The sequence below is a fragment of the Oncorhynchus mykiss genome, unplaced genomic scaffold (assembly GCF_013265735.2).
Source record: "Oncorhynchus mykiss isolate Arlee unplaced genomic scaffold, USDA_OmykA_1.1 un_scaffold_259, whole genome shotgun sequence".
Lineage (NCBI taxonomy): Eukaryota > Metazoa > Chordata > Actinopteri > Salmoniformes > Salmonidae > Oncorhynchus > Oncorhynchus mykiss.
The window spans coordinates 111,000-124,990 of NW_023493715.1; the positions used below are offsets into that span (position 1 = coordinate 111,000).

At 40.4% G+C, this 13,991-nt stretch overlaps 1 protein-coding gene across 7 annotated transcripts in view; it reads right to left on the minus strand.

The window, feature by feature from the left end:
* Positions 1 to 3,003: 3,003 nt before the first annotated feature.
* LOC118936640 (condensin complex subunit 3-like) overlaps positions 3,004 to 13,991 on the minus strand; it is an 81,110-nt gene continuing 70,122 nt past the window's right edge. For 6 of the 7 annotated variants that reach the window (XM_036973503.1, XM_036973502.1, XM_036973504.1 and 3 more), the window contains 5 exons: positions 6,558 to 6,725; positions 6,070 to 6,220; positions 4,258 to 4,305; positions 4,106 to 4,175; positions 3,004 to 3,302 (listed from right to left, as the gene is read on the minus strand). In XM_036973503.1, coding sequence (XP_036829398.1) covers positions 3,176 to 3,302; positions 4,106 to 4,175; positions 4,258 to 4,305; positions 6,070 to 6,220; positions 6,558 to 6,725 — 564 coding nt within the window. In that variant the 3' untranslated portion in view covers positions 3,004 to 3,175. The remainder of the gene's footprint in view (positions 3,303 to 4,105; positions 4,176 to 4,257; positions 4,306 to 6,069; positions 6,221 to 6,557; positions 6,726 to 13,991) is intronic. The other variant, XM_036973507.1, reaches the window with a different exon arrangement.

The window sequence follows — 13,991 nt, forward strand, 5'->3', positions numbered from 1 at the left end:
ATCACAATACCCCATAATGACATCACAATACCCCAATAATGACATCACAATACCCCATAATGACATCACAATACCCCAATAATGACATCACTATACCCCATAATGACATCACTATACCCCAATAATGACAAAGACACTTTTTTTATTCCAAAATGTATATAAACATCTATAAACAAACAGATCCCTTATTTACATATATTTTCTGTACGCAGATTAAGTTTATTTCTTTCATGTTTTGTGCAAAAATGTGTTTCCATCCCTGTTGGATTTCTGCTTTCATCATCCATGCACTTGACAGACGTGGAACATCAAGAAGCTGATTAAACAGCATGATCAATACACAGGTGCACCTCATCCTCCTCCATCACCTCATGTTTCAGCATAATAATGCACGGTCCCATGTCACAAGGATCTGTACACAATTCCTGGAAGCTGAAAATGTCCCAGTTCTTCCGTGATCTGCATACTCACCAGACGTGTCACCCATTGAGCATGTTAGGGATGCTCTGGATCGACGTGTACGACAGAGTGTTCCAGTTCCCGCCAATATCCAGTAACTTCACACAGCCATTGAAGAGGAGTGGGACAACATTCCACAGGCCACAATCAACAGCCTGATCAACTCTAATCAACAGCCTGATCAACTCCAATCAACAGCCTGATCAACTCCAATCAACAGCCTGATCAACTCTAATCAACAGCCTGATCAACTCTAATCAACAGCCTGATCAACTCTAATCAACAGCCTGATCAACTCTAATCAACAGCCTGATCAACTCTAATCAACAGCCTGATCAACTCTAATCAACAGCCTGATCAACTCTAATCAACAGCCTGATCAACTCTAATCAACAGCCTGATCAACTCCAATCAACAGCCTGATCAACTCCAAACAACAGCCTGATCAACTCCAATCAACAGCCTGATCAACTCCAATCAACAGCCTGATCAACTCCAAACAACAGCCTGATCAACTCTAATCAACAGCCTGATCAACTCCAATCAACAGCCTGATCAACTCCAATCAACAGCCTGATCAACTCCAATCAACAGCCTGATCAACTCTAATCAACAGCCTGATCAACTCCAATCAACAGCCTGATCAACTCCAATCAACAGCCTGATCAACTCCAATCAACAGCCTGATCAACTCTAATCAACAGCCTGATCAACTCCAATCAACAGCCTGATCAACTCCAATCAACAGCCTGATCAACTCCAATCAACAGCCTGATCAACTCCAATCAACAGCCTGATCAACTCTATGTGAAGGAGATGTGTCGCGCTGCATGAGGCAAACGGTCACACCAGATACTGACTGGTTTTCTGATCCACGCCCCTACTTTAGTGAAGGTATCTGTGACCAAAGAATTCATATCTGAAATCCATAGATTAGTGACCTAATGAATATTTTTTAAATTGACTGATACGAACTGTAACTCAATCTTTGAAATTCTTTCATGTTGCGTTTATATTTGTTCAGCGTAGAGCATCAGATAGCTATTTCACACGATGTGATTGGCTGAGATGTAAGATCCGGCAGAAACTGGACCAATGTGTTGCGGTCAGTGATAATGACTATCTCAGTACTGTACCACACCCCGTTCAGTCCCCATCCCCCCCCCACACACACACACCGTGACCCCTGCAACGCCCCCACAGAACACACACACACACACACCGTGACCCCTGCAACGCTCCCACAGAACACACACACACACCGTGACCCCTGCAACGCCCCCACAGAACACACACACACACACACACACACACCGTGACCCCTGCAACGCCCCCACAGAACAAACACACCTCAGTAATGACGTGGTCTCCCTTTGTTAGAGGGATACAGAGCTCAATGGGACTTCCTGGAGGGATACAGAGCTCAATGGGACTTCCTGGAGGAATAAAGAGCTCAATGGGACTTCCTGGAGGGATACAGAGCTCAATGGGACTTCCTGGAGGGATACAGAGCTCAATGGGACTTCCTGGAGGGATACAGAGATCAATGGGACTTCCTGGAGGGATACAGAGCTCAATGGGACTTCCTGGAGGGATACAGAGCTCAATGGGACTTCCTGGAGGGATACAGAGCTCAATGGGACTTCCTGGAGGGATACAGAGCTCAATGGGACTTCCTGGAGGGATACAGAGCTCAATGGAACTTCCTGGAGGAATAAAAACCTCAATGGAACTTCCTGGAGGAATACAGAGCTCAATGGGACTTCCTGGAGGAATAAAGACCTCAATGGAACTTTCTGGAGGAATAAAGACCTCAATGGAACTTCCTGGAGGAATAAAGAGCTCAATGGAACTTCCTGGAGGGATACAGAGCTCAATGGGACTTCCTGGAGGGATACAGACCTCAATAACAGAGGGATACAGAGATCAATGGGAGTTCCTGGAGGGATACAGAGATCAATGGGACTTCCTGGAGGGATACAGACCTCAATGGGACTTCCTGGAGGGATACAGACCTCAATAACAGAGGGATACAGAGATCAATGGGACTTCCTGGAGGGATACAGAGCTCAATGGGACTTCCTGGAGGGATACAGACCTCAATAACAGAGGGATACAGAGATCAATGGGACTTCCTGGAGGGATACAGAGCTCAATGGGACTTCCTGGAGTGATACAGACCTCAATGGGACTTCCTGGAGGGATACAGAGCTCAATAACAGAGGGATTCAGAGATCAATGGGACTTCCTGGAGGGATACAGAGCTCAATGGGACTTCCTGGAGGGATACAGAGCTCAATAACAGAGGGATACAGAGATCAATGGGACTTCCTGGAGGGATACAGAGCTCAATGGGACTTCCTGGAGTGATACAGACCTCAATGGGACTTCCTGGAGGGATACAGAGCTCAATGGGACTTCCTGGAGGGATACAGAGCTCAATGGGACTTCCTGGAGTGATACAGACCTCAATGGGACTTCCTGGAGGGATACAGAGCTCAATAACAAAGGGAGAATTACAGCAGAGAGACACAACAGGAAGGAGGAAGTTTAATCGTTTTATTTAATCCAATAAAATCACATTTTTCATTCAGGTTGATGAATTCCTTCTGTCTCTAAACCTGTTGATCTACATGTCCACTACTCTGATACATTACTGATTCCACTAGGCAGCTAACACGCATCCTGACCTCTCTACCCTATCTGACCTGGGACTCTACGAGGTGTTGGCCTCCTGGTTGATGAGGGCACTGAGGTCCAGTCTGGTTTTGTCCAAAGCTGCCGTCTTGGCCCGGCAGGATGGACGGGGTACCGGCACAGAGTCTGGAACATTCTCCCCATCACTATGGAGGGAGAAGGAGAGGAAGAGGGGGAAGGAGACAGATGGAGAGGAGGAGGAGGGGGAGGGAGACGGAGAGGAGGAGGGGGAGGGAGACGGATGGAGAGGAGGAGGGGGAGGGAGACAGATGGAGAGGGGGAGGGAGACAGAGAGGAGGAGGGAGGCAGATGGAGAGGAGGAGGGGGAGGGAGACGGAGAGGAGGCAGATGGAGAGGAGGAGGGGGAGGGAGAGAGATGGAGAGGAGGAGGGGGAGGGAGAGAGATGGAGAGGAGGAGGGGGAGGGAGAGAGATGGAGAGGAGGAGGGGGAGGGAGAGAGATGGAGAGGAGGAGGGGGAGGAAGAGAGATGGAGAGGAGGGGGGGAGGGAGAGAGATGGAGAGGAGGAGGGAGAGGGAGAGAGATGGAGAGGGAGACAGATGGAGAGGAGGAGGGGGAGGGAGACAGATGGAGAGGAGGAGGGGGAGGGAGACAGATGGAGAGGAGGAGGGGGAGGGAGACAGATGGAGAGGAGGAGGGGGAAGGAGACAGATGGAGAGGAGGGAGAGGAGGAGGGGAGACGGAGAGGAGGAGGGAGGCAGATGGAGAGGAGGAGGAGGGAGGCGGAGAGGAGGGAGACGGACAGAGAGGAGGAGGGAGACGGAGAGGAGGGAGACGGAGAGGAGGAGGAGGGAGACGGACAGAGAGGAGGAGGGAGACGGAGAGGAGGGAGACGGAGAGGAGGAGGGAGAAATTAAAGGTGATATACAGAACGGATCCATTTCAACATTCAGGGACGATTAAGCACACTTCTCCTCCCCTCCTCTCACCTCTCCTCGGAGGACTCAGCCGATCTGCTGGACTTCTTGGCTCCTTTGGCTGTGGAGGGTTTCCTCTGACCTACACACACACACACGATCAACTGTTAGTGGCGCTCAACCGTGTCAGAGGTTAGCAGGAGGTGTGTAAGATGGGGTAATACCTCTCCTGGGCCTCTTGGCAGACTGGTCCAGGTCCTGGTTGGCAGCCTCTGTAGAGATGAAGACTTTAGGAGTTACATCTCTCTCTCTCTCCATGTCATCTGATTCAGTCTAACAGTAACATGACCCACTACCCTCAGTAGTAGTCTCCTCTCTCTCTCTCTACCCTCAGTAGTAGTCTCCTCTCTCTCTCTCTACCCTCAGTAGTAGTCTCCTCTCTCTCTCTACCCTCAGTAGTAGTCTCTCCTCTCTCTCTCTACCCTCAGTAGTAGTCTCCTCTCTCTCTCTACCCTCAGTAGTAGTCTCCTCTCTCTCTCTACCCTCAGTAGTAGTCTCTCCTCTCTCTCTCTACCCTCAGTAGTAGTCTCTCCTCTCTCTCTCTACCCTCAGTAGTAGTCTCCTCTCTCTCTCTACCCTCAGTAGTAGTCTCCTCTCTCTCTTTACCCTCAGTAGTAGTCTCCTCTCTCTCTTTACCCTCAGTAGTAGTCTCCTCTCTCTCTCTACCCTCAGTAGTAGTCTCCTCTCTCTCTTTGCCCTCAGTATTAGTCTCCTCTCTCTCTCTCTCTCTCTACCCTCAGTAGTAGTCTCCTCTCTCTCTCTACCCTCAGTAGTAGTCTCCTCTCTCTCTCTACCCTCAGTAGTAGTCTCCTCTCTCTCTCTACCCTCAGTAGTAGTCTCCTCTCTCTCTTTACCCTCAGTAGTAGTCTCCTCTCTCTCTCTACCCTCAGTAGTAGTCTCCTCTCTCTCTCTACCCTCAGTAGTAGTCTCTCCTCTCTCTCTCTACCCTCAGTAGTAGTCTCCTCTCTCTCTCTCTACCCTCAGTAGTAGTCTCCTCTCTCTCTCTACCCTCAGTGGTAGTCTCCTCTCTCTCTACCCTCAGTAGTAGTCTCCTCTCTCTCTACCCTCAGTGGTAGTCTCCTCTCTCTCTTTACCCTCAGTAGTAGTCCCCTCTCTCTCTCTCTACCCTCAGTAGTAGTCTCCTCTCTCTCTCTCTACACTCAGTAGTAGTCTCCTCTCTCTCTCTTTACCCTCAGTAGTAGTCTCCTCTCTCTCTCTTTACCCTCAGTAGTAGTCTCCTCTCTCTCTCTACCCTCAGTAGTAGTCTCCTCTCTCTCTCTACCCTCAGTAGTAGTCTCCTCTCTCTCTCTACCCTCAGTATTAGTCTCCTCTCTCTCCCCTCAGTATTAGTCTCCTCTCTCTCTCTACCCTCAGTAGTGGTCTCCTATCTCTCTCTACCCTCAGTAGTAGTCTCCTCTCTCTCTCTACCCTCAGTAGTAGTCTCCTCTCTCTCTCTACCCTCAGTAGTAGTCTCCTCTCTCTCTCTACCCTCAGTAGTAGTCTCCTCTCTCTCTTTACCCTCAGTAGTAGTCTCCTCTCTCTCTTTACCCTCAGTAGTAGTCTCCTCTCTCTCTCTACCCTCAGTAGTAGTCTCCTCTCTCTCTTTACCCTCAGTAGTAGTCTCCTCTCTCTCTTTACCCTCAGTATTAGTCTCCTCTCTCTCTCTCTACCCTCAGTATTAGTCTCCTCTCTCTCTCTTTGCCCTCAGTATTAGTCTCCTCTCTCTCTCTCTCTCTCTACCCTCAGTAGTAGTCTCCTCTCTCTCTCTACCCTCAGTAGTAGTCTCCTCTCTCTCTCTCTCTACCCTCAGTAGTAGTCTCCTCTCTCTCTACCCTCAGTATTAGTCTCCTCTCTCTCTCTACCCTCAGTAGTAGTCTCCTCTCTCTTTACCCTCAGTAGTAGTCTCCTCTCTCTTTACCCTCAGTAGTAGTCTCCTCTCTCTCTACCCTCAGTATTAGTCTCCTCTCTCTCTTTACCCTCAGTATTAGTCTCCTCTCTCTCTTTACCCTCAGTGTTGACATCTACAGGCTGTAGTGTCGTAGTGCTGAGATCTGGTTGGTTGTTGGAGTCCTGCAGCTGTCCAATCAGCTTCTCCACAGCACGCAGAGCGATACGATCCTTCACCTCCTACACAGACAGTTAGTTTGGTGTCATCAGGTAATGTGTTGTGTTGTAACAGGGTCACCAGGTGTTGTGTTGTAACAGGGTCACCAGGTGTTGTGTTGTTGTCAGTATTGTACCTGTGTAACTTGTTGTAACAGGGTCACCAGGTGTTGTGTTGTTGTCAGTACTGTACCTGTGTAACTTGTTGTAACAGGGTCACCAGGTGTTGTGTTGTTGTCAGTACTGTACCTGTGTAACTTGTTGTAACAGGGTCACCAGGTGTTGTGTTGTTGTCAGTACTGTACCTGTGTAACTTGTTGTAACAGGGTCACCAGGTGTTGTGTTGTTGTCAGTACTGTACCTGTGTAACTTGTTGTAACAGGGTCACCAGGTCTCTAGTTGTGTTGCCGTCAGCACTGAGCTCCAGACTGTTCAGTACTTTGGCGTAGAGACGGACTTCGGGAGCTGAAGGGTCCTTCAGCATCTCACCACACACACGCACTGCCAGGTGGTCATGGACACACACCTCCTACACACACACACACACACACACGTTTAGCCTCCAGAGAACACACTTCAGACAGAGGGATGAGACCAGTAATTCATGTATTGTGATTCTCATGATTCTAGATGTATTGTGATTCTAGATGTATTGTGATTCTACATGTATTGTGATTCTCCATGTATTGTGATTCTCCATGTATTGTGATTCTAGATGTATTGTGATTCTAGATGTATTGTGATTCTCCATGTATTGTGATTCTCCATGTATTGTGATTCTAGATGTATTGTGATTCTCCATGTATTGTGATTCTCCATGTATTGTGATTCTCCATGTATTGTGATTCTACATGTATTGTGATTCTCAATGTATTGTGATTATAGATGTATTGTGATTCTAGATGTATTGTGATTCTAGATGTATTGTGATTCTCCATGTATTGTGATTCTCCATGTATTGTGATTCTACATGTATTGTGATTCTCCATGTATTGTGATTCTAGATGTATTGTGATTCTCCATGTATTGTGATTCTACATGTATTGTGATTCTCCATGTATTGTGATTCTAGATGTATTGTGATTCTAGATGTATTGTGATTCTAGATGTATTGTGATTCTCCATGTATTGTGATTCTAGATGTATTGTGATTCTAGATGTATTGTGATTCTCCATGTATTGTGATTCTCCATGTATTGTGATTCTCCATGTATTGTGATTCTACATGTATTGTGATTCTCCATGTATTGTGATTATAGATGTATTGTGATTCTAGATGTATTGTGATTCTAGATGTATTGTGATTCTCCATGTATTGTGATTCTCCATGTATTGTGATTCTACATGTATTGTGATTCTCCATGTATTGTGATTCTACATGTATTGTGATTCTCCATGTATTGTGATTCTAGATGTATTGTGATTATAGATGTATTGTGATTCTAGATGTATTGTGATTCTCCATGTATTGTGATTCTAGATGTATTGTGATTCTAGATGTATTGTGATTCTCCATGTATTGTGATTCTCCATGTATTGTGATTCTCCATGTATTGTGATTCTCCATGTATTGTGATTCTAGATGTATTGTGATTCTCCATGTATTGTGATTCTCCATGTATTGTGATTCTACATGTATTGTGATTCTCCATGTATTGTGATTCTAGATGTATTGTGATTCTCCATGTATTGTGATTCTAGATGTATTGTGATTCTAGATGTATTGTGATTCTCCATGTATTGTGATTCTCCATGTATTGTGATTCTAGATGTATTGTGATTCTAGATGTATTGTGATTCTCATGATTCTAGATGTATTGTGATTCTAGATGTATTGTGATTCTCCATGTATTGTGATTCTAGATGTATTGTGATTCTAGATGTATTGTGATTCTAGATGTATTGTGATTCTCCATGTATTGTGATTCTCCATGTATTGTGATTCTCCATGTATTGTGATTCTAGATGTATTGTGATTCTACATGTATTGTGATTCTAGATGTATTGTGATTCTCCATGTATTGTGATTCTAGATGTATTGTGATTCTCCATGTATTGTGATTCTAGATGTATTGTGATTCTAGATGTATTGTGATTCTAGATGTATTGTGATTCTCCATGTATTGTGATTCTCCATGTATTGTGATTCTCCATGTATTGTGATTCTAGATGTATTGTGATTCTAGATGTATTGTGATTCTCCATGTATTGTGATTCTCCATGTATTGTGATTCTCCATGTATTGTGATTCTCCATGTATTGTGATTCTACATGTATTGTGATTCTCCATGTATTGTGATTCTCCATGTATTGTGATTCTAGATGTATTGTGATTCTAGATGTATTGTGATTCTAGATGTATTGTGATTCTCCATGTATTGTGATTCTCCATGTATTGTGATTCTCCATGTATTGTGATTCTAGATGTATTGTGATTCTAGATGTATTGTGATTCTCCATGTATTGTGATTCTCCATGTATTGTGATTCTCCATGTATTGTGATTCTAGATGTATTGTGATTCTAGATGTATTGTGATTCTAGATGTATTGTGATTCTAGATGTATTGTGATTCTAGATGTATTGTGATTCTACATGTATTGTGATTCTCCATGTATTGTGATTCTCCATGTATTGTGATTCTCCATGTATTGTGATTCTAGATGTATTGTGATTCTAGATGTATTGTGATTCTAGATGTATTGTGATTCTAGATGTATTGTGATTCTCCATGTATTGTGATTCTAGATGTATTGTGATTCTCCATGTATTGTGATTCTCCATGTATTGTGATTCTCCATGTATTGTGATTCTAGATGTATTGTGATTCTCCATGTATTGTGATTCTAGATGTATTGTGATTCTCCATGTATTGTGATTCTCCATGTATTGTGATTCTAGATGTATTGTGATTCTAGATGTATTGTGATTCTAGATGTATTGTGATTCTCCATGTATTGTGATTCTAGATGTATTGTGATTCTAGATGTATTGTGATTCTCCATGTATTGTGATTCTCCATGTATTGTGATTCTCCATGTATTGTGATTCTAGATGTATTGTGATTCTAGATGTATTGTGATTCTCCATGTATTGTGATTCTAGATGTATTGTGATTCTCCATGTATTGTGATTCTCCATGTATTGTGATTCTAGATGTATTGTGATTCTAGATGTATTGTGATTCTCCATGTATTGTGATTCTCCATGTATTGTGATTCTCCATGTATTGTGATTCTAGATGTATTGTGATTCTAGATGTATTGTGATTCTCCATGTATTGTGATTCTCCATGTATTGTGATTCTACATGTATTGTGATTCTCCATGTATTGTGATTCTCCATGTATTGTGATTCTCCATGTATTGTGATTCTACATGTATTGTGATTCTCCATGTATTGTGATTATAGATGTATTGTGATTCTAGATGTATTGTGATTCTCCATGTATTGTGATTCTAGATGTATTGTGATTCTCCATGTATTGTGATTCTCCATGTATTGTGATTCTCGATGTATTGTGATTCTCCATGTATTGTGATTCTCCATGTATTGTGATTCTCCATGTATTGTGATTATAGATGTATTGTGATTCTAGATGTATTGTGATTCTCCATGTATTGTGATTCTCCATGTATTGTGATTCTCCATGTATTGTGATTCTCCATGTATTGTGATTCTACATGTATTGTGATTCTCCATGTATTGTGATTCTAGATGTATTGTGATTCTCCATGTATTGTGATTCTCCATGTATTGTGATTATAGATGTATTGTGATTATAGATGTATTGTGATTCTAGATGTATTGTGATTCTCCATGTATTGTGATTATAGATGTATTGTGATTCTACATGTATTGTGATTCTCCATGTATTGTGATTCTCCATGTATTGTGATTCTCCATGTATTGTGATTCTCCATGTATTGTGATTATATATGTATTGTGATTCTAGATGTATTGTGATTCTCCATGTATTGTGATTCTCCATGTATTGTGATTCTAGATGTATTGTGATTCTACATGTATTGTGATTCTAGATGTATTGTGATTCTCCATGTATTGTGATTCTCCATGTATTGTGATTCTAGATGTATTGTGATTCTCCATGTATTGTGATTATAGATGTATTGTGATTCTCCATGTATTGTGATTCTCCATGTATTGTGATTCTCCATGTATTGTGATTCTCCATGTATTGTGATTCTCCATGTATTGTGATTATATATGTATTGTGATTCTAGATGTATTGTGAATCTCCATGTATTGTGATTCTACATGTATTGTGATTCTCCATGTATTGTGATTCTAGATGTATTGTGATTCTACATGTATTGTGATTCTAGATGTATTGTGATTCTCCATGTATTGTGATTCTCCATGTATTGTGATTCTCCATGTATTGTGATTCTAGATGTATTGTGATTCTAGATGTATTGTGATTCTCCATGTATTGTGATTCTACATGTATTGTGATTCTAGATGTATTGTGATTCTCCATGTATTGTGATTCTACATGTATTGTGATTCTACATGTATTGTGATTCTAGATGTATTGTGATTCTAGATGTATTGTGATTCTCCATGTATTGTGATTCTAGATGTATTGTGATTCTCCATGTATTGTGATTCTAGATGTATTGTGATTCTAGATGTATTGTGATTCTCCATGTATTGTGATTCTAGATGTATTGTGATTCTCCATGTATTGTGATTCTACATGTATTGTGATTCTCATGTATTGTGATTCTCCATGTATTGTGATTCTAGATGTATTGTGATTCTCCATGTATTGTGATTCTCCATGTATTGTGATTCTAGATGTATTGTGATTCTCCATGTATTGTGATTCTCCATGTATTGTGATTCTAGATGTATTGTGATTCTAGATGTATTGTGATTCTACATGTATTGTGATTCTCCATGTATTGTGATTCTCCATGTATTGTGATTCTACATGTATTGTGATTCTACATGTATTGTGATTCTCCATGTATTGTGATTCTCCATGTATTGTGATTCTAGATGTATTGTGATTCTCCTTGTATTGTGATTCTACATGTATTGTGATTCTCCATGTATTGTGATTCTCCATGTATTGTGATTCTCCTTGTATTGTGATTCTAGATGTATTGTGATTCTACATGTATTGTGATTCTCCATGTATTGTGATTCTACATGTATTGTGATTCTACATGTATTGTGATTCTCCATGTATTGTGATTCTAGATGTATTGTGATTCTAGATGTATTGTGATTCTAGATGTATTGTGATTCTCCATGTATTGTGATTCTCCATGTATTGTGATTCTCCATGTATTGTGATTCTAGATGTATTGTGATTCTAGATGTATTGTGATTCTAGATGTATTGTGATTCTAGATGTATTGTGATTCTCCATGTATTGTGATTCTAGATGTATTGTGATTCTACATGTATTGTGATTCTAGATGTATTGTGATTCTCCATGTATTGTGATTCTAGATGTATTGTGATTCTACATGTATTGTGATTCTAGATGTATTGTGATTCTCCATGTATTGTGATTCTAGATGTATTGTGATTCTCCATGTATTGTGATTCTAGATGTATTGTGATTCTACATGTATTGTGATTCTAGATGTATTGTGATTCTCCATGTATTGTGATTCTAGATGTATTGTGATTCTACATGTATTGTGATTCTAGATGTATTGTGATTCTCCATGTATTGTGATTCTAGATGTATTGTGATTCTACATGTATTGTGATTCTAGATGTATTGTGATTCTCCATGTATTGTGATTCTAGATGTATTGTGATTCTCCATGTATTGTGATTCTCCATGTATTGTGATTCTCCATGTATTGTGATTCTCCATGTATTGTGATTCTAGATGTATTGTGATTCTACATGTATTGTGATTCTCCATGTATTGTGATTCTCCATGTATTGTGATTCTCCATGTATTGTGATTCTACATGTATTGTGATTCTAGATGTATTGTGATTCTACATGTATTGTGATTCTAGATGTATTGTGATTCTAGATGTATTGTGATTCTCCATGTATTGTGATTCTCCATGTATTGTGATTCTAGATGTATTGTGATTCTCCATGTATTGTGATTCTCCATGTATTGTGATTCTCCATGTATTGTGATTCTCCATGTATTGTGATTCTCCATGTATTGTGATTCTCCATGTATTGTGATTCTCCATGTATTGTGATTCTAGATGTATTGTGATTCTACATGTATTGTGATTCTACATGTATTGTGATTCTCCATGTATTGTGATTCTCCATGTATTGTGATTCTCCATGTATTGTGATTCTCCATGTATTGTGATTCTACATGTATTGTGATTCTCCATGTATTGTGATTCTCCATGTATTGTGATTCTCCATGTATTGTGATTATAGATGTATTGTGATTCTCCATGTATTGTGATTCTCCATGTATTGTGATTCTACATGTATTGTGATTCTCCATGTATTGTGATTCTCCATGTATTGTGATTCTCCATGTATTGTGATTCTCCATGTATTGTGATTCTACATGTATTGTGATTCTCCATGTATTGTGATTCTCCATGTATTGTGATTCTCCATGTATTGTGATTCTACATGTATTGTGATTCTCCATGTATTGTGATTATAGATGTATTGTGATTCTAGATGTATTGTGATTCTCCATGTATTGTGATTCTAGATGTATTGTGATTCTCCATGTATTGTGATTCTCCATGTATTGTGATTCTCGATGTATTGTGATTCTCCATGTATTGTGATTCTCCATGTATTGTGATTCTCCATGTATTGTGATTATAGATGTATTGTGATTCTAGATGTATTGTGATTCTCCATGTATTGTGATTCTCCATGTATTGTGATTCTCCATGTATTGTGATTCTACATGTATTGTGATTCTCCATGTATTGTGATTCTAGATGTATTGTGATTCTCCATGTATTGTGATTCTCCATGTATTGTGATTATAGATGTATTGTGATTATAGATGTATTGTGATTCTAGATGTATTGTGATTCTCCATGTATTGTGATTATAGATGTATTGTGATTCTACATGTATTGTGATTCTCCATGTATTGTGATTCTCCATGTATTGTGATTCTCCATGTATTGTGATTCTCCATGTATTGTGATTATATATGTATTGTGATTCTAGATGTATTGTGATTCTCCATGTATTGTGATTCTACATGTATTGTGATTCTCCATGTATTGTGATTCTAGATGTATTGTGATTCTACATGTATTGTGATTCTAGATGTATTGTGATTCTCCATGTATTGTGATTCTCCATGTATTGTGATTCTAGATGTATTGTGATTCTCCATGTATTGTGATTATAGATGTATTGTGATTCTCCATGTATTGTGATTCTCCATGTATTGTGATTCTCCATGTATTGTGATTCTCCATGTATTGTGATTCTCCATGTATTGTGATTATATATGTATTGTGATTCTAGATGTATTGTGAATCTCCATGTATTGTGATTCTACATGTATTGTGATTCTCCATGTATTGTGATTCTAGATGTATTGTGATTCTACATGTATTGTGATTCTAGATGTATTGTGATTCTCCATGTATTGTGATTCTCCATGTATTGTGATTCTCCATGTATTGTGATTCTAGATGTATTGTGATTCTAGATGTATTGTGATTCTCCATGTATTGTGATTCTACATGTATTGTGATTCTAGATGTATTGTGATTCTCCATGTATTGTGATTCTACATGTATTGTGATTCTACATGTATTGTGATTCTAGATGTATTGTGATTCTAG